Here is a 20,814-nt window from a genome sequence, read left to right on the forward strand (position 1 = left end):
CAGAAACATGATCACCATATTTTCATAAACCTTCATGGCGCTTCTGAATTCTTTGATCCCATCTGCAAAATATATTTTGTTTTGATAGCTTCGAACTCTAACAAAAAACTCGTCGCCGTTAACATTGAGGACCACATAAATTGGGTATTTGGGATACCAATTGATGTGGTAGTTTAATGGAACTTGAATGTAGTTCTGCAACAAAACAAGTTATTATCATTTTTGGACCAACATAATGGAACTTGAATGTAGTTCTGCAACAAAACTGAGCTCTGATACCAAATGATGAGCACCCAACTGCTTTGCTTCAAAAATCGGATCTTCCACGATGGAATTAGCGCACGAAGAAGACAAACCCACCCGTCGTTCTCCAAAAGGGGGCTGATTGTTTCCTTTGCTTTTGAAAAAACCTTTTGAGGAAAGCAAAAAAGTAGTCGAGGGACGCTTTGGCTCTTCAATCGCGCATGGGGGGAAACTAGACGGAGAAAACGAGGCATCCATTTACTACCGGTAGCAAGGAATAAATAAGGACCGTTAGATTTTCTTTTCGCTAATCGGACGGTTCACGTTGATTACTTTGCAAATACTTTTCATTTCGCATAACTTTCGCACGGTGCGAAAGTTGTTTAACTTTCGCACCCTAGACATCGTCCCTAATCTTAAATATCCTTTTTTGCGAGTAGAACCAAATCAATCAAATTATTGAGTTCCATTCTTTACTATCCAAATTCCAATCTAAGCCAAATACCTGGCTTAACCAATTTTGATTAGATCAAGTTCGTTGAATGCACAACTTAGATTTGATCCGCCATTACTGTATAGTTTTCCAACAAAAATCCTACCAAATTGGAAAACACATTCTGCCACTTTAAATAAGGGAATAGGACCTTAGTCCTATTGTAGAGCAAGATAACAACTAACAAGGGAGTCTTATTGCCATTGCAATGTAAATGGTAGGATTTGAAGCAAGATTAAGATGTACTAACCATAGAGCTTACCTCTGTCTTTGTTTGCTTATTTTCCATATCCTCGACAACTCTTATGGCTTCTAGCCACCATGAATCATTGGAGTTGTCCTCAACAGTGTCTTTGAATTGTAAAAGATTTTGCTCCTTGTTGTCATCAAGTTGATGTCTCAACTTATCATCTACTGGCTGTTCATCATCTAACAACCCAAAGGAACCAATTACATCTGAAGGATTGGAGAACACATGAACTGGGATTTGACGTGAGGGAGATCGATAACCTGTTTCCATGAATAATGAATTAATTAACATGTTAGAGTGTGAAAAGGGTCTTTAAGCACTTCACTGTAAATATATTAACCTCTGCAGTCAGGATCATGACATTTCTGATAATACACTGCCATTCGTAGATCAACCACATATATCACTGGACCAATGGATCATCAAAGGTATTAGTATGTTGCAATCAGATAATAGAGGACACAACAAAATTAAAAGACAAGGTGCAACAGTACTTCTAACAATAGAAATAGGAGAAACATCACCAACTTTGCTAAATTTACAATCATAATCAAAATACAAGGAATCTCTACCCTAAAAGTCATTCAAGATCGGAGATTTAACATTCAGACATGGCCAAACGGCATTTCCAGGATAAAAATAAATACACAAATAGAAGCACATCCAGGGGAGTTACCATTATTGCTTTTATGCTGTCTGCCAATTCGCTCACAGTATCTATTTTTTGTCATGCTGTAGACCATCAATCCAAATTCCGAGAAATAATACCAGCTATGAATGTTTCCTATAAGCATAGTATCAACAAAAAGAGTAGGATTATTCTGAAATATGAAACTTGAAAACTTTTAAAGACAACATGAAACCAGATATCTAGAAGTTCAGATAAACTAATAAACAATAAAATGAAAATAATTGAAAACAATGGAGAATTTTCCCAAATGGGGTCAACAGGAAGTTTGTCTCTAGATTTGAAATAGAGGAGTCAACTAATCATCTAAAATCTCAAGTCCACCGTTGAGCTTGAGATTAAAGATATCACAAAATGTATTTAGAAGTGGTGATAAGAAACTTCTAGTGAAAAACAAATAAGCAATTCAAAGTCACAAATTACCTATCCAAAAGATTTCAAGGGATATTCTTTTGCTCAGATATTCTTACGCTACTGAAGTTCTATTGCTCAGATATACTCTCTCTGTCTCTCTCTCTGTGTCTGTGTGTGTGACTTGGGAGAATATAGTATGTGCAAGTATCACTACTAGAATTCAAAATAGTAAATCGTTGAAACAAAATCAAACTTATCATGTTGGTCCATTAACTTATGCAAGACACGTGTGAAGCAATTAAAGTCAATATTACATGCTGACACGTATCACCTGGTATATTCCCGACAGAGGCAACAGACAGTATAAATTTGTCCAGAAATGGGAATGGTGACTTTCCCATGAAGTATGTAGTTGAAACATCACTTGTGCTAGTACCCAATGTAAATTCTGGAGGAATTTGGGTGGAATTACTAACATTACTATTCTCCTGTCGAAGTCAAATAACTATAATATTAAGGCAATAAGCACAAAGTTTAAATTTCAAGGAAGCTACTCTATTGTCCAGTTTTGGTTATGTGTATACTGTATAGTAAAAGATTATGTGATCAACAAATTAGTATTCAGTACCAAGGTAAGAATCTAGGTTATATATATGCTAAAACCTATTTTAGAAATCTACAGACTTAACACAATAACACTTTATACTCTAGTTAGAAAAAAATTATAATGTCGGAAACCATGACCTTCAGATTCTATGTCAAAACACATAATTATCTTGGAAATAAAAAGAAATAAAATTGATGTAATAAAAGATTTATAGATTTAAAGCCCAAATCTACCTCTGTATCAAAATGCAGAGTTTTCACACAATCTAAGTCTGTTTTGCAGACCAGATACGTTTTGCAATCAACATCCATATTGCAGATCAAGGAAGCCATGAATATGTCTTCTTCACCCTGTCACTTAAAGAAATCAAAACAGAAAAATAACTAAGTGATAAAAAATTTGCACAAAGTCAATAAAAGGCAGAATGAAGACATAAATACACTAGTTTGCTACTTTGCTTGTGATAATGCATAGTTTTGGCTTTTGTTGCATTGAATATGATCCTAAAACAGGCTTCAAGAGGAAATTTTAGGCAGTAAACTGACAACAATACTTGCTATTATCCTTTCTACATGGTAAAGAAAATTTTTTATAAACCCATTACCCATAGGATCTAAAAGAAGAATCAAATAATGCCCAATTCTTTTAGAGGAGCTCTATGTCCATTAATGGCTGTTGTGTTCCATTTTCTATGTCGCAAAGAGTAGTCTGCAAATACTGAAACTAGATATTCCAATTTTCTTTTAGGAAAACCCTTTCTTAATAACACATATTTTGATGGTACAATTTCAAATAGTAAATATTAGTAAGAAAAGTATCATACCAAGTCCTTGCACTTAAATCGCTTTGTTGGCAGAAGAACTGATCTTTTTCCTGCTTTTGAAGAAAGAGGGAGACGAAAACAACGATTCCGTGAATATACAGCAGTATCCACAAAAAGTTGGCCTGCAGATTCATTGTTGCTAGAGTCTTTCATTACAAACAATTTTTCAAAACTTTTATCTTTCTCCCTTGCATTTAGAATTCTTGAGCATATCTGGTAATATGTCATAATAGAGTGACAAACAAAGGTTAATAGTGGATACTTATACAAAAGAAATACCATAGAGCGTTGCATAACTACAATAAATTTTCCTTTGTATCAGCTAATAATAACATTTTCATAAGAAGTAATTAACATTGAATCATTCATTAATTACTGAATTCAACTTATTTATATCTTTATGTGTAAGTGTAACTGTGCATAGATATAGACAGAAAGAAGTGAAATCCAAAGAATAGATACAAAACATCCTAATCCGAATTTTAGCTCTAGCTAAGGTGGAAAAAGATGAGTATACTAAGACTTACTTCTGAAACAAATGCACCTGCATGAGAGTTGTCCTTAAATGCAGTCTTTGGTATGCGAACTATTATATGACGAGAGAACTTATCTGCAAATGCAAATAATGAGATGGTAAGGGTCATAACATGGGGAAAATCAGAATTCATATCATAGAAGCACTCAACAATTGTTTTACTTGTAAAAGTTAACAAACAAAGAACAGTCAGTGCAAATTGTTTTTAGAATTAAGTCAATTAACAAATAAGTTTATAATATATGAAAAATTCTTAACATAACTTGCATATCTTCTAGTGGTAGTTTCTCTATTTTCTATTATCCCTTAGAATTGGTTATCATTTTTCTCTATCTCAATTCTCAAGATTTGTTTCCCTAATTTGTTATATATATATATAACAATTAAATATGCATAAAAAACATGATATATGCAAATAAAAATAAGCTGGACAATCATTAACATAATATTATCTCAAAAGTTAAATTGTTCAATACAAAATATGTTCATTCTCCTCTGTCCCTTCGCCAGTATAATAAAAAAATGCTAAAAACAGTTGTGGTAGGGAAGAAGGGGGAGTATTAAACAAAAGAAAGTAAAAAAAAAGTTGTTATCTGTAAAAAAAAAAACAGAGGCACTGGACGAAGAAGGCTGGAAAGTTTTGGTAGGGAAGGGATTACGTGGTGACTAAGAATAAGAGGAAATTCTAAAAGGTTCTAGAATGGTCTGGAAAACAGAAAACATTTGTGAAGTAGAAGTCAAAATGCTACTGTTGGGCCTATTAGATGAAGGCTCAAGTCCATAAGTACAAAGTAAAAAGTAAAAAGAATAGAATAAAAACATTAAATTTGACTCTGATGTTTTAAAAACCAATAGAGTAAACTTTTAAAAACCCACTTGACTACTGCACGTGAGTTTTTAACTTTTAACAAAGCTAAAAGCCTTGTGGATTGCAAGCCCAAAACAACTCTGAAGTACCTGACCCGAATCCGCAATCTGCACATGACCCGGTTTCCTCTTTTAGAACAATGAACCCTAAGCGCACCGTCAATGCAGTTTCTCTCCAGATTCAACCTTGTTGGAAACCAGTGTGACGCAAAAGTCGCGATGCAATGAGGTTCCGCGACGTGTAAGGCGCACGCGATTGCGATTTTCACGGAGTCCGCTACGTGATGCCATCATGATTGCGTTATCTCTAAAACCCACTATGCTATAGTGTGGTAGCGCCACAATAGCCACTATTTGATAACACTGATGTCTCTCATTATCACCCTTAGTTAACAGAAGAAAACCTAGCAGAAGAATTTTGAAAATGCTGGAGGTGTCCAGTGGTTCAAAGGTAAAGTCCTTAGCACTTGGCACAAGGTCTTGGGATTGAATCCTCCTCCATCAATGAGGATGGATGGTCCTTGAGGGCAAAGTAGGATTATCTCATATCATTTAACCAACACCAATTCACCAAAAAATAAAAGGTATTAGAAAGTATTGGAGGGATACAGATAAAGGAAACCTAAGCATTTCGGTGTAAACAAGACAGGACATACAATCTCCATTTCAGTAGTTCCAATGTTTTGATCAACAAAGAGTGCCAATGACAGCTGCCTTCTAATCTTGAACAAATCAACACTGATCCCTAAGGAAATCAATGTGTCAAGCCAAATTGACACCGCTAATATACATGGATTAGCGACAAATTCTTCACTAAGTTACATTAGGAGAAAAAAAAACAAAAGAAAAGAAAAATGTACATAGATGGAAGGCATACGAATAAGAATACTACAGAATCAAGAATTCATGCCATGCATCAAAGTCAAACATTAAAAGGAAAGACATGTAAGCAAACAATAAAGCTCATCAAAGATATGGGTTACATATGTAACACGTAATAGACCCGAAGCAAAGCTATACCTTCATTTGAAGAATCAAGTTCTACTACCCAATCGTGGTCTCCTTGAATTGCATATTTTTCATGGAAGGCTTCTAGAACCACTGATATCAAGAGATCAACCATTTCTTCTCCATTCTTTCCTGTGTTGACTTTCTTATTAAACTCCAAATCAAAATAAAGGTGACATGGTAAACCCTGGGAGCAAAAAGAAACTTTTAAGACTGGAAAAAAACAAACATGAACACATACCTAGATTACTCAAAAATATAATTACAGCCTCATAAAACATTGGATTATTACCGCTTGAATGACTTCATAATGATGACGGAATTTGGGATTCATATTATTGTACCTGACAGTCATTAACAACATGAATATACTGAAACAAGGATCCTTGTCATTACGAATTACTAATTAGTAACAAATAATGAATCATATGAAGGAAACCTTCGCCAGAATTCTGTATATGTAGACACAAGGAACCTTCTTTGGCCATTAAAGTGGTCTTGATAGCTGAAAACATGAACATCTTCTTGTCCTTTGGCAAACTTCATTGCTTCATCCTGCCTTGGGAATGTCATCCAAACTTCCTTCCTATACAAAGTTGCAAACACAAAGCAGGATTCAAGTCATATTCTGATACATAAGGTAAGAGAAGAATAAACTGATGGAAAGAGAAACTAGCATGCAGCATCTGACAAACAGCTACCTTATGCTCAATATATTTTGCTGAGAGACATTGGGGCATATCTCACGTAACATTCGCCATAACATACGGGTTGGCTTTTTGGGAGGGATGCCACAGGGAGATCCATAAAATACAATTGGAGAGAACTGTTTCCCACAACCAATGCTTTGTGCTCTGGTTACTGCTGATTTAAGCTGAAATTGTAATGCAAAGTAATTTATTTTTGATGGAAAGAAAGAGTATCATATGAGCCATGTTGCACCAACATGGTAGAGATACAGCATGATTTTAAAAACAATCACTATTTAACTCCAATTTTCCAATAATAAGTTGAATAAATAGTGTATGCACTGACAATGCAAAGAAATTTTATATTGTATCCAATCATAAATCGCCATATACAATAAATTTGTTGAGTTTTACGATAACTAGCTTAAAAAGGTCGTATCAATGATGATTTCAATGCACAGAAATTAAACTCATAAGCTATATCAAGCAAACAAAATGGACCTAAAGTTGAGTAGTGACCAACTTATTGCAATACCTAACCTAAATGTTTTCCACCATATTCATAGCAAAATTAAAATTAAAATCAACAAGAACAACAACCAAGACTTCTGTAAGACACGGAAATTATTCACTTGACACATCATGAAAAAGGAGAGAATCTATTTACTAATAGCAGAAATCACATTACTTTCTCAATAGAAGATTCAATGTTGGTTTTTCTGATGCGTGATAAGGGGGTTCTCAGTTCCTCTTCAGGCGATCTTGGACCCGGAGATTCCGATGGAGTCTCGTGGTTTGAACTCACCTGCTCCAGTCTCCTCTTGCTTCGTTTTCTTTCCCTCGTAGCAGATTCTGCGGCAGCAACACAACACATTTCAATTTATTATTTTCGTTTTCAATTTCATACCTAGCAGTGAGACATTTGAAGCTTATAGTTTCCTAGGGTTTTGGGAGAGAAAAGAAAAAATAAGGAAAAGAAAATGAAGAAACGTACTTGGAGGTGTTAAACCGCACTTAAAAGATGCGAACAAACGATCGACGTCGCTCATGTTGTTGTTGCTGCTGCTGCTGCTTGTGGTTGATGATGACATTTTCGTTTTGTTTCGTTTTCTCTAGTAATCGAGAGATTTTGATTTTCCGATTGGGGAATTTGTAGGTTCCTACTTTCCTTTTTCAGGCGGGGATTTGAATTTCGGGGAGAAATAATGAAAATGGAGGGTTCAGAAGCGGATCGAACCGGTTCGGCTTGCATGGACCGGTTTGGCCTGATTTAATATGGGCCTTAAATGTTAGCCCAACCCAAAAAGTCGGGATTTGCTAGGGGCACCTAGCAGCATTGCTGGTGCACCCAGCAAATTTCAAAAATGGCAAAAATGCCCTTCAGCTTTTTTACGAACCTTCTTCCGTTGACACTCGCGGAAGAAATGTTCCGCGGGCATCCACGGAAGAACCTTCTTCCGTCAACTGCGGAAGAAGGTTCTTCCGTGGAACTACGCGGAAGAACTTCTTCCGCCAGAGTCAACGAAGAAGGTTCTTCCGTGGGTTACCACGGAAGAAGGTTCTTCCGTGGGTTAATTAGTTAAATTATTTTGTTAATTTTAATATTATTTGGTATTAGTTAAATGATTTTTTCCTCTCACAAGTTGACCAATGGTCGATTCTTGTATGCACCGCATGATATGTGTTGGTCACTTTTTTCCTCAAATTATTTACAATAAAATTCATTTTGGACTCGTCGTTCTTCACAGTTACACACTCTAGTCACGCACTTCTTCCTCTCTCCATTTCTCTAACTCTGGCCATGCAATTGGCGTTGGTCTCATTGCATTCTCTGTAGAAATGATGAACAAGGCCAAAGGAAAATGCAAGGAGGTCGCCGAAAAAGGTTCTGCCGGCAAGCGCAAGGGCGCCTTCGACGATGACAAGATCGGTGGCGTCCAAAAGAGAAACAAGCGAGGTGTCCTTCAGTTATTTTTGACGACGAATTAAATGCCGCGCCAAGAAGGATGGGCATGCCAGATAAGGGCCAGAGTAGCAGGTCACATGTCGTCCCTCAAGAGGAAATGTTGGCCTGAAACTAACTTTTTTGAGTTTTGGGCCTTTCGTTGCAGGCCCTGTTCGAATGAACCGGTGTCTCCTGTTATTTTTTTTTGGATTCGTTGACGTGCAAACATGAGACATGCCACCTTTGGAGAGTCTCACGGCTTTCCCAGATAATTTTAAAAAAACCCCGAATAGGGGTATTTAGGCAAGTTTACATGGCCCAAAACTAACTTTTTTGAGTTATGGGCCTTCCATTGCAGGCCCTGTTCGAATGAACCGGTGTCTCCTGTTATTTTTTTTTGGATTCGTTGACGTGCAAACATGAGACAAGCCACCTTTGGAGAGTCTCACGGCTTTTTCAGATAATTTAAAAAAAAACCCCGAATAGGGGTACTTAGGCAAGTTTACATGGCCCGAAACTAACTTTTTTGAGTTTTGGGCCTTCCATTGCAGACCCTGTTCGAATGAACCGGTGTCTCCTGTTATTTTTTTTTGGATTTGTTGACGTGCAAACATGAGACAGGCCACCTTTGGAGAGTCTCACGGCTTTCCCAGATAATTTTAAAAAAACCCCGAACAGGGGTACTTAGGCAAGTTTACATGGCCCGAAACTAACTTTTTTGAGTTTTGGGCCTCCCGTTGCAGGCCTTGTTCGAATGAACCGGTGTCTCCTGTTATTTTTTTTTTTGATTCGTTGACATGCAAACATTAGATAGGCCACCTTTGGAGAGTCTCACGGCTTTCCCAGATAATTTTAAAAAAAACCGCGAACAGGGGTATTTAGGCAAGTTTACATTGCCCGAAACCAACCTTTTTCTCAGACGACAATGACTGACGTGACCCGACAGTGAACGACGTGACATGAGGTTGCTTTAGTTTTACGCTTCACAATGTAAAATAGTCACGGGTCTGATAAAAGGGAAGCCATGTGCCTGGCTGGGCCATTTATATAAATGATAGATGGGGATGTTCATGGTACTCAACAGCAACTAGTATTCAGAGTTTGTCAAATTAATTTTCGATAAACAATGGCATTCTTAGAGAGACTTCGTCCCAGACGATCGTGAACTCGAGGTTGACATTCATTTTTCGAAATGGAACCGTCATTCACAACGAGTGGGGTTTATTTTCAAAGTTCTAGTCTAGTGCCCATGCGAGTACTAAACCTATGCGATTTTTCAACTCTCAAAAGCAGAATACACAGCAGTCTTCGGCTAAACAACAATGAAGTTGTGGATGAAATTCATTACCGGCGACCAGTGGAAGATACAGGTAACAACATTTACTTTGAAAGTATGCAATTGAAAAATGACATGGATGTGAACACCATGTTAATGTATAATGATGAATTTTCATTTAGCTTGACATCCATGATTCATATTTGATCAAATTTTCATATCAACATGTATCAAAAGCAACTAAAATTTGTTTCTATGATTCATATTTGAGTTGTAATTGTTAGCTAATTGACAACCACAGTGCCTTAGCTGAATACCATTAGCTAATTGACAACCACACTGCCCACAACTTAGCTTCATTAATCATCCAACTCAAATCACACCAAATTGTAATTCAATTTACACATATACATGCATATTTAAATCACACCAAATATAATATCAATTTACACATACAAATGCATTTATAAATAACACAAACTAAATAATAATATGAACAAAAGATGGTTCTGGAATAATTTTAAAAAAAAATCCAAAATTCTATAAAACAGGTACTCGCGGAAGAAGGTTCTTCCGCAGAAAGGAAAAGCACTCCCACGGAAGAACCTTTCTTCCGCGGACTCCAGCGGAAGATGGAAGATATGGCTCTTCCGCGAGAAGGAAATGGAACGTCTTTGACACACGCGGAAGAAGCTTCTTCTGCGGGTATCTAGTCCGTGACATTTTCTTCTCGCGGAAGATGGTTCTTCCACGGAATCCCACAGAAGTGCCATATCTTGCATCTTCCGCTGGAGTCCGCGGAAGAAACGATCTTCCGCCCGACCTCCAACGGCACCCAGACACGCGCGGAAGAAACGAACCTTCCACGGAAGAAGGCTCGTCTTCAACCTCGCGCAACCAAAACCATGAAAAACCAAACCAGACCAAGCATGTCTTCTACCCTATGGCTATCAAAAGCAATTAAAGGAGAAAAATGAGGTTAGAACACTAACCTATAGGGCGTAACGCGAATGCTTCAAAGCTTCAAATGCCGACAATGGAGGACGACACGCGTGGAGAAGAAGACCTGGACGCGGGGAAAAGACTGCTCGACGCGTGGAGCTCTGGTCGCGGAAGAAGAAGAACTCGAAGGTGAAGAAACTTTGGGTCGCGGAAGAAGAAGAAGAAAACGAAGGAGGAAGAAGAAGCTCTGGCTCGTGGAAGAAATTTGAAACATAAAGGCTTTTTCATTTAAAAAATTTAATTTATTATTTTTATTATAAGGGCCAATTGTGTAACTTCATATAATTGTTGGGTGCACCAGCAATTTTGTTGGGTGCACCTAGCAACAGCCATCAACTTATGGGATTTTCTTCCTGCATTTTTTTTTCTTCTACACCCTACAATATAAGTGAATTATCGAATTTGTCCTTCAATTAAATTTCAAAAGCAGCCTCCCCTACACCCATCGCCCTCCTCCTACGCTGCTTCTGTTTTCGCTCTCCCTTCTTGCGTCACGATCTCCCTCCTTCAACCCTTTGTTCGTCTTCACTTGTTGGTGGTTTCTCCTCCTATTTTTGCCATCACTGTCGTTATCGCCATCATCATCGCCGTGAGTACTTTTCTCCTTGTAATGTTGCGGTTTTTGTGCATTAGGGAATTGACAATCCGTATGGATTATACTGATTGACAATCCATATAATTCATATGAATTGACAATCTGTATAATCCATATGGAATACCAATCCGTATGGATTATAAGGATTCTCAATCCGTATTTTTGTTTTTATTTTATTTTATTATTTAATAAATTATTAATCAAAATATTTTTTTAATTTAAAAATTAATTTTTAATTTTGTTGTTATTTTTTTATTTTATAAATAACTATTGTTGTTTATTTAAAAAATTATTTATTTAATTAACTATATTTTTTTATTTAAGTTGTTTTTAATAATTAATTTATTTAATAAATAATTTATTTATGAATATTTTTTATTTAAAAATGAATGTATAAATTTTATTGTTATTTAATTATTTTTTTAAAAAAGTAATTTAATAATTTTTTATATTAAAAATAGTTATTTATAAAATTGTTAAATAACAAAAATTCCAATTTTTTATAATGTATATATTGTAGAATTTAGTTAAATAAGAAAAAGTAATATTGCATATAATAAATATTTTTTTATTAATATACATGTATAAATATTGTTACACCAATAGTATTAAATATTTATATAAATAGTGTTTGGAAGTATAAAAATATGAATTTCTTAATTTATTTATAAATATTTAAAATTATTAAAATAGTTATTTGTAAACTAATGAAGTAGTCATTTATTAGAAATAAAAAAGAAAATTGTACTTAGATTTTGATCATATATTTTAGTTTACTTGCTAATATTTTTGTAGTTAATTGTAGTTCATAATATTAATCATATTTTAATGATAATGACTAAATAGGAATCAAAATATAATTACAATACAAATTATAAGGACTAAAAAAAACTAATTTTAAACAAAAATGGACTAAAATTATGAAACTATAGGAAATAAATGAATAATAAAACATAATAAAAAAATATAACTAAATTTATAAATAAAAAATTTAAAAATATTTTTAGGTTATACAGATTGACAATTTGTATAAAACTTACGGATTGATAAGTCATATGATTCATACGGATTGATAATCTGTATAATTCATACGGATTGACAATTCGTAAGAAACATACGGATTGACAATCCATAATGTTCATACGGATAATCTGCAAATTTTATACGGATTGTCAATCTGTATGTTTATTAACAAACATATCAACTTGCATACACAAAAAAAAAAAAACTTACCTTCATCGTTGCATTGCGATACTCACCACGATGATAACCATGTGTTGCACCTCAGCCGCAAAGAAAAAGCTCAGTTGGTGAATGAAGACTAAAAAATCCAACACACAAAAAAGAAGAACTTAACAGGAATAGTTTTAAAAATTTAATAAAATTGTTGGATGTGCAAGAAGAAAAGGCCTCAACTTATTTAATGAACAAAGTTTTTCTCTTAGGTTCAAAGTTAGAACAATATTCTTGTACATTTTTCAAATTGGTTCATTACTATTGGAATTACTCCCTCGTGCTAAACCCAATTCCCGTTAGTTATTCAATCACATATTCCCATATGACGCTTTTGTTCAATGATTTTTTATTAGTTTAATAATGTAGAAATTAAATCTTTACTAACATGCAAATTAAACTCTATAAATTCATATGATTTTACACATTTATCATTATCTCTTGAATAAAAATATGATGTCATAATACTTGATAAAATTATTTGGGACATAAAAAAAATTAGGACAAATTCTTCAGGAGAATCAGGGGAGGTAACATTTTTGCTTATGGAGAAACAGATGAAACATATGTAAAAACTCGAGATGCATCTGAACTTCTCCGTTGTTGACGAGTACTTGAAGCCCTTCTGGAGGACCCTGATGACACTCTTCTTGCATGTTCTAGTTTGATTCTGATACTGAAACAAGATATATAATCCTCAATCAATCAATAATATATAAAATTTTAATGGGATCACCGGGGAGTTAAGTTGAGTGGTTAAGAAGGAAAAAAAAGAGAAAAATGTCACATATATTTGATCCCTCGTGCTAACAAAAACTAACAATTAACATTTACGATAAAATAAAGAGTATTGAAAAATTGAACTCACTTTTGATGGACATCAACATATTGATCAGTTTCATCCAATATATCTTCCTTGAATAATGAAAACATCTAAAATATTAGCAATCTTATAGCACTGGAAACCGAAAAAAAAGGCAATAGTTAAGTAATACATGTTTATGTTTAATGATAATAGTGAAAAAATTATTTTTCGTGTACGGTCGGTACGAAGATTTCTACACTAGGTATGACACTTGAAATAGTGATTATAAAAAAGTCAACAATATTTCCATACTTGACAATCTATAAGATGATAATATCAAAAAGATTAATATTACGAGCGTATTTAACTAAATTCAATAGTGAATACTAAATTACTAAAATAATTTTACCAGGAATGGATGTGTTTGATGTGTGTTGTGTGTAAACTCACAACCAAGTTATCTTGTAATTTAGTGAGGGGTATTCTTTTTTAATTTTCCAACAACATAGCTATGTAACTATAATATGACTCTTACTATTGAATTGAAAACCAATTTTTTTTTAAGGGAGTATCGACCATAGTGAGTAACATTAACCTGAAGTAACTCTTCCATAACATCTTCCAATGTGATTATCCCAATCACTTCCTCGACTTCTGTTGAAAGAGACTCCAAATTCTCAAAGGATGAACTTGCATCAGGTTGTTCTGATCTTCTTTGCAGAAGATCTGAGTCACCCTCTCGATGCATGACACTCTTCAGTGTTGCACTATAATATTCTGTTTCTTGTGAATGCCAATTTGATGCATCAGTTGATATGCGGAAATGATCTCCCGGTTCAAATGAAGGGCAATGTCCTACAAAGTCCACAGCTACAACCTTAGATGCTTGCAAGAATCAACTACACTAAAGCTTAAGCTATTCATGCAAGAGTCCTTTAGGCTCAAAGTGTGGATTAAGACATTAAGTATTAACAGATGTGGATCACAACAGAAGTAGCTACTCAAATGATTTTATGCGTGTTTGGTTCTATGTTTCATCTATGAGATGTGGATCACAACAGAAGAAACTACTTGTAGCTTCTGCCTTAGTTTTCAGTATTTATGAGATTTTAAACGTAGAACCAAAAACACATTTTGTATCTAAGAATTCCAAGAAAAACATTGGATTGCTGAAAACTTTGCTCATGCAAAAAATGAAAGCTGATGCATTATATGCTCAAATTTCCTATGGGAGCTGAGTTTGGCACATTGATGGTATTGATTTTGAATGTGAATCTTTTGTGTAGAATCAGAACTGGAGTATTGCCTTCTGTACCAGTTGCAGCAGTTCTGATGTTACCCCCACACTTGAGGACAACAGCCATGTGGCTTTGACCCTTCTTGAATTGATTCAGGATATCATATAGTGGCCAATCTTCACCAACCCTGATAGCCAAAGAGGAACATCATAAGTGAAATACAGACAACTACTGATATTAATCAATTAGTAGAACATTTTGAACGATATGAGCATTAAGGTAGCTAAGTAATTATGTTGTTATTTTTCCCTTTCTTTCTTCCTTTTTTTCTTTCTTTATTGTCCCTCTTTGGCTTCTCCTTCATCATTATAAGCATTCTCATCTTCCTATAATAAAGGTTTATGTTCCACTCAAAGCTACTCTATCATCAGCAAATATAATAGGGAAAGAAATTTCATACCTAGGAACTCTCCTGATAGTCATAAACTTAATTGGCATTTCATCTTCATGATGACAGAAGATTAGATTCTTGACCTAAAGCAAGGTAGAAAAGACAGTATTAGATAAACATATTGCAAATCAGAAGAAAATATTTAGATGTTTCAATAAAATGAGGTCCTCTAAAGATGTTCCAAATATAAGTTTCTATATAAACTTGAACATATCAAATTGATAGATTACCAAGATAATGCCAACAATGTTTGTTTGTTTTCCAGAGTAGACTGGTATTCGGCTGTGACCTATGCTCATTATTAAGCCCATTGTATGCCTAAATAAGAAAAAGAAGTTTAGGAATAGTAAAGTATGCTTAAAACATCAGAAACAGACATGAGGAACATACATGTCAAGTTTGGAGTTTATGTCAAGAGAAAATGTTTCACTTATAGGAGTCATAGCATCTTTAGCAGTCTTCTGTGTCAAGTCCAAAGCTCCAGCAATTATTCTAGTTTCATGAAGTGACAACTCTCCACCTTTCCCTGCCTGATAATGAACTTGAGCATATCACTATATTACAAGAAAATGTTATTAAAATTCTTGAATCGATAAAACAAGTAACCTCAATAGCATGTAAATGGACTAAAGTCTTCAGCTCTGCTCGTCCTAGAAGTGCAGTATGCCCCTTGCCAAAAAGCCAATCCAACAACTACCATAGCAAAGATTTGCCAACATATAAATCAAAGACAGACACTAAAATTACCTAGTTCACTGAAGGTTCTAATTTTCTGCTTCTCACTCTAAGATATGGCCAAGTGAGTGAGACAACTTGGGTAACTTCTTGTTTCAGTAAAGACAGCATTACCTTACTAAGTGGATATGCAATTGGGAAGAAAACCATCATAAGAACTCGAACAAAGGGAGACATTGCTGCCCCAACACTTAAACCATATTGAGAACACAAGGCTTGTGGGATAATCTGAGATTAAAATCTTGTATGAGAAATTAAACAAATGACATAAATGTATGTATGTAGCTAAATATATTCATGGTAAAGTTTATTTTCTTATACCTCTGCGGTCAAACCCAAAATGGTAGCTGCTATTAATACAGAAAGCCACTCTGGGAACATTTTCTCCAAAAAAACAGAAACCCCCTTGAACGACACAAATTTTATTGTCAGTAGTGTTCAAGTGTTCAACCATAAGCATGAGAAAATGTGTATAGGCAGATTATTGGATCTTAAAAGGGCATATCCTTTTACTTAGTAAATGATTATATCAATAAAACACTCTTTAAGTATTGTAGATCACTCATGCTAAAGAAATCTTTGGATTTGGAGTAAGAAATGGTCTCGTAGATAAACTTCATGTTTTGATTTAGAATAGAGTAGAATTTTACTTTAAATAATCAGATGAAAGTTCTTGAAATGATCTGTGTAACATACCTCCAGTGCCATTGATTTAGCTATGAGGAGGGTGCATAAAAGTAAATGCTCATTCTTGACAATGGACATAATTTTCGCTGCAGATAAATAAAATTGTTTTCATCACTTAATAAGATGAAGCAGCTAGTAGTTCATAATTTCATACCCCAAATTTTATCTTCAATAATGCCCTCTAATTAGGTGTAACATTGTGTTTTGGGTTAGATATTTGCCCACTTATCATAAATGTAAGTTCGTATTGTACTTGTGACTAAGCTGATAATAAGAATTTATTGTCTCTACTTTTTCCTCCCTCATTCATAAGTATAAATGTGTAACATTGTGATTTTGGAAAGATATGTGATTTATTTATGAGGTCATATGATGGCTTCATTTGTTTTAATTTTTTTTATAAGCTTTAATGAGACTATATGCAGTTTTTGGTATATTTTATCATGCATATCCGATCCTATTACAACTTTATCCTAATTTTTAACTAAATTTGTATACCCGAATATGCACATGGCTATTTTTAATTATTTTTTTTTATAAATCTTTTATTTTCTTGAGTCTTATGGTACTCTTTAATGAAGAAAAATACCTTAACAAAAAGAAATCAACTACCTGCATTCTTCTGGATTTTAGGCTGCCCAGCTTTAACAAGAACCTCAAGATCAACTTGGCTGAAGGACAAGAGTCCTAGAGAAAGACCTGATGTGATAGCAGCAAATAACACAAATGCCGAACACATGCTTAGTAAAATCCAAAAGTGAGTTCCACAACAAGGTGCTCTTTCCTCAAAATATGAACTCATTTTTTCTTTGGATGGGGGAAAGTGGGAGAAGCAAAAGAAAAAATCAATGACAAGAATTGCAACATGGCATGTAACAAAACAGAATATAAGCAAAATCCAAAAGTATATAACTCTCTGCAGGATGCCATTGCCTCACCATTAGGATCAAAGGTCCTAAAGTCATAAATTCCTAACTCTTGGAAGATTTCTAAGAGGCAAAGTTAAACAACTAATAACAGAATTAAGTTGAAAGGTGTATACTATTTTTTAAAAATTTGACACAGATTTCTAAGGGATATTTAATTTTTTATTATAAGTTTGACACATAAAAGTGCTGTCCAACAATTTTTTTAATCTAGTAAACTGCTGTCTAGTATAATTGAGAAAATTAAAATATATCTACCCTTCAGATCATGGACGTTAATCCTTCAATTTAAAATTATAATTTAATTTATAAACTTTTTAAAACATGTATTTTAATCATTTGATTTAATTTTTCATTGTATAGTTTTGTTTTCCAAAGTTACAGCAATAGTTAATTGAACTGTTTTTTTTTTTTTGAAAAATGTGATAAACAAATTGAAATTCTTTGTATAGTAGTACTTTGATTTGTTGGTTGACTTGAAGAGTGTCCCAATAGTTAATTCGTATTATTAAGACTCAAAAAAGTTTATGTTTTGAAGGTAGCATGCTCATCAGGCACGTATTAGTTATCCTGGGGATTATATGCCCGACAAACTAATTCGATTATTCCCTTGTTTATTTTGTACAATTATTTTCTGAAAGGAACACGCCAAGGTTGATATATTATATCAATTAATTTGTCTCACTAATAGATACGGCATACCCTGATAGAACATCCACAATATAAAAAATCAAGATAGCTATGCCTGGTGTCTGAGTAATATTGTAATATTGTGATAGAACACCTCGGGATTAAGATGATGTTAGGACTAGGAGGAATACTATGTGTTCGAATTCCCTTCTGTAAGTTTTGTGTGAACTAAGAGGTTTTATGGAAACAAATAAAGTGAGGGATGTTGTCAAAGTACTTTATTTATAGTGAATGTTGTTTAACTAGGTAGGGTAAATCTTCTTATACATAAAAAAAATACTTTATTTGTTTTCGAGACATTCCCCCCATCTTTAATGTGCTTCTCTATCGTGCTGAAACTCATTTTTATTCCTTTGTTAGCTGTATTATGATTACACTCATTCATCTTTCATTGGGGCATCTTAGGACTTGAAAGTTCTCATTAATGATTTTTTTTAATGCTGCATGATATTGCAGTTTGTCACAAACATTTTGGTTTTTTTAGAAGATCACAAACATTTTGGTTATATTTAGTTTAAAGAGGAATACTAGAGCATACTTTGCAGAAACTTTTTATTGGGTTGCATCTTACTCTTTACGGCACATTCTTAATTTGCAAAGCAAGTGTGGGACGTCACCCAATAATAGTGTGTTAAAATATTAGTGTTTATGGTAGTGTCATTTTAATATTCTTTTTAAAGCAATGTTATTAATATCAATATCATTATAAAAAGGAATATGTTAAAAAGTATGCAACATGACTAAATAAAAGAGGGTGTTAATTTTTTTTCTTAAAAAAATGTTGACAACTTTCCTGTTAAAGTAATCATACTATTACAATTCTCTAATATAAACTAAGAAACAATATTGCCCCCTCACTTAATCATTTTAGGCGCAAGTATAAGCACTTAAGCAGCATTTCTGCGCATGTTAACTAGTTCTGGAATAGCTATAGGCTATATAGAACAGTTAGCAATCAAACCTCAATTTCTGTAGCAAAATTCTGCTTGATTTGGCACTACTGTTCCAAACAGAGTAAAAAAATTAAAGCAAAGATACACACATTTGTGCCCTGGACATGCTAACACCACTAGTATACAACAAATGCACAGAGATTATACATTACATGACAGAATGTGTCTAAACTGAACTTTTACAAGCAAACAAAATCAACAAAGAAACATATATGGCAATAAAAAAAAGGAGCTTAGTAAGGACTAGAAATTAAGAAAGAGTTAAACCACGTTGCTAATCTTTTTTCATACATTGTGCTAATGTACTAAATGTCAACCACTAATGCATCAACCTTAGAGGAATCACAAGCACTCCTACCACTGCTGGAAAGGCTCCACTGATCAGATAATATGCTTGGTGCAGCTGATGCTGGTAAAATGCCACCTGCAGCAACCCCACATTTGGCTACAATCCTAACACTCTCTATCAACTCCTTGGTTCTAGCCTCTTGTGACAAAATTTCCATCAATTGTTGAGGAGTTATCACAAGCTTCACTTTCCAGAACCTGCTGCTTTTACTACTACTAGTAATTTTGCTGCTTTTACTACTACTGCTACTAGTAATTATGCTGCTTTTACTAGTACTAGTCCTACAAGAGAAAGGTTCTATGGAGGTTTTGTTGAGAAACTTCATTCCTTGGTGGTGTTGGTAGTCCAAGGACATTCTATATGGCGGAGGGTAGGGTGTTGTAGGAACGCTATGAGAACGAACATGGCCTTGCCGAATAGCGCTGTTGTCACCGCCGATGTGGCCGGAGGCAGAAGGGTGTTCAGGTTTGTTGTTAAGTGGTAGTAAGTAGTATGACTGTCCTGCCACCAACTCATCAAATTGGCTAAGTGGTTTGCAGAATAGGTCATGGCTTGGGAATATGCCATGCCCCGGGAATTCACTAGTGATGAAACTCACAGTAATTGGAGCATAGAATTCCATGATGCCGCCATTAGATGTTGTGACTTTGATTACTAATTCAGGATCTGAAATGCCTCCTAACAAGCAGTTTCCCATGTTGGACTTGGAACCTTTATGAACTGTGAAGTAATAGTGATGGTCTTGTTCTTTGTAAGTAATAAGAATATATGGTTACTAGTTTTCTGCTTTGGAGGGTATTCAAGAGCGGGAAACTTGTAGGGTTGAAAAGAAAAAAGATGTTCTGTGTTGGATGCTTCTTGGGGGGAAATTCTGATGAAGAATATTAGAGTAATACAATAACAAGACCCTTAGGCTATTATAAAGTTAATTATGAAGTTATTCAGGTTTGGCGTCACATGTTATGTTTTTAAAGCTCATAAAAGTTCTTCTTTCTCTAGAGTTTGGCAAATTAAATTTGACAAAAGCAGGGTTGGAAAAGAAAAAAAAAAATGTACTTCACCAAGTTGTGCACGGTTTAATTCTGCTCGTTCAACATTTGTTGCAAAACATACTAACCAGTCAAAAGATGAATAAATGATTCATATGTGTAGTTTTCACCAAATCCTTGAATAAACACAAGAGAGCAAAAATGTTGTTCAAAATTCATTTTGGCCCCACTATGATAGGCCAAACAGAAGGGAAGAAAGCAAAAGGACTTGGAGATATACCTGCCAATTCTTCAACCTTTTTCTTTTTCTTTTGACACTTTATCTTTATCCTTTGATAAAGGCATCAAGGTGTCAAGAAACTGTAAATTCATCCAGTTATTTA

At 34.5% G+C, this 20,814-nt stretch overlaps 3 protein-coding genes across 5 annotated transcripts in view; all 3 read right to left on the reverse strand.

Moving 5' to 3' along the window:
* Positions 1-7,748, reverse strand: part of LOC100789800 (DNA-directed primase/polymerase protein) — a 10,176-nt gene extending 2,428 nt beyond the window's left edge. Inside the window, exons 1-13 of one of the 2 annotated variants that reach the window (XM_003533097.4) lie at positions 7,552-7,748; positions 7,246-7,409; positions 6,570-6,742; positions 6,308-6,454; positions 6,161-6,212; positions 5,881-6,055; positions 3,986-4,068; positions 3,459-3,671; positions 2,869-2,985; positions 2,360-2,516; positions 1,663-1,770; positions 1,327-1,392; positions 999-1,246 (exon numbers count right to left, since the gene is read on the reverse strand). In XM_003533097.4, the coding sequence (XP_003533145.1) occupies positions 999-1,246; positions 1,327-1,392; positions 1,663-1,770; positions 2,360-2,516; positions 2,869-2,985; positions 3,459-3,671; positions 3,986-4,068; positions 5,881-6,055; positions 6,161-6,212; positions 6,308-6,454; positions 6,570-6,742; positions 7,246-7,409; positions 7,552-7,648 (1,800 nt within the window). In that variant the 5' untranslated portion in view covers positions 7,649-7,748. The remainder of the gene's footprint in view (positions 1-998; positions 1,247-1,326; positions 1,393-1,662; positions 1,771-2,359; positions 2,517-2,868; positions 2,986-3,458; positions 3,672-3,985; positions 4,069-5,880; positions 6,056-6,160; positions 6,213-6,307; positions 6,455-6,569; positions 6,743-7,245; positions 7,410-7,551) is intronic. The other variant, XM_006587204.3, reaches the window with a different exon arrangement.
* A 4,572-nt stretch (positions 7,749-12,320) lies between these two features.
* Positions 12,321-17,381, reverse strand: LOC100790334 (DUF21 domain-containing protein At2g14520). 2 transcript variants are annotated; one of them, XM_041004854.1, is made up of 12 exons: positions 17,137-17,381; positions 16,534-16,610; positions 16,159-16,242; positions 15,952-16,065; positions 15,709-15,795; positions 15,493-15,632; positions 15,333-15,420; positions 15,112-15,185; positions 14,729-14,838; positions 14,009-14,268; positions 13,477-13,523; positions 12,321-13,284 (listed from the first exon to the last, which is right to left on the reverse strand). In XM_041004854.1, the coding sequence occupies exons 1-12, from the start codon at positions 17,324-17,326 to the stop codon at positions 13,152-13,154; spliced, it is 1,404 nt and encodes a 467-aa protein (XP_040860788.1). In that variant the 5' UTR covers positions 17,327-17,381; the 3' UTR covers positions 12,321-13,151. The 2 variants fall into 2 exon arrangements, with proteins under 2 accessions (XP_040860788.1, XP_006588201.1); XM_006588138.4 differs by having other exon boundaries at positions 12,324-13,284; positions 14,720-14,838.
* Positions 17,382-19,115: 1,734 nt separating this feature from the next.
* LOC100790858 (uncharacterized) lies at positions 19,116-20,302 on the reverse strand. Its single transcript, XM_003533099.5, has one exon. The coding sequence runs from the start codon at positions 20,137-20,139 to the stop codon at positions 19,399-19,401; it is 741 nt and encodes a 246-aa protein (XP_003533147.1). The 5' UTR covers positions 20,140-20,302; the 3' UTR covers positions 19,116-19,398.
* Between the last annotated feature and the right edge of the window lie 512 nt (positions 20,303-20,814).

Source organism: Glycine max, chromosome 9 (genome assembly GCF_000004515.6).
Source record: "Glycine max cultivar Williams 82 chromosome 9, Glycine_max_v4.0, whole genome shotgun sequence".
Taxonomy (NCBI): domain Eukaryota; kingdom Viridiplantae; phylum Streptophyta; class Magnoliopsida; order Fabales; family Fabaceae; genus Glycine; species Glycine max.

Bases quoted from the DNA above. Each gene is read 5' to 3' on its own strand.
- LOC100790858 (XM_003533099.5), bottom strand. From the start codon at position 20,139: ATGGGAAACTGCTTGTTAGGAGGCATTTCAGATCCTGAATTAGTAATC.
- LOC100790334 (XM_006588138.4), bottom strand. From the start codon at position 17,326: ATGAGTTCATATTTTGAGGAAAGAGCACCTTGTTGTGGAACTCACTTT. The intron at 15,633-15,708 runs GTTACTTGTTTT...GTTCATTATCAG, and splicing joins TCCATTTACATGCTATTGAG to GCAGGGAAAGGTGGAGAGTT. The intron at 13,285-13,476 runs GTGAGTTCAATT...ATCTTGTTTCAG, and splicing joins TATGTTGATGTCCATCAAAA to TATCAGAATCAAACTAGAAC.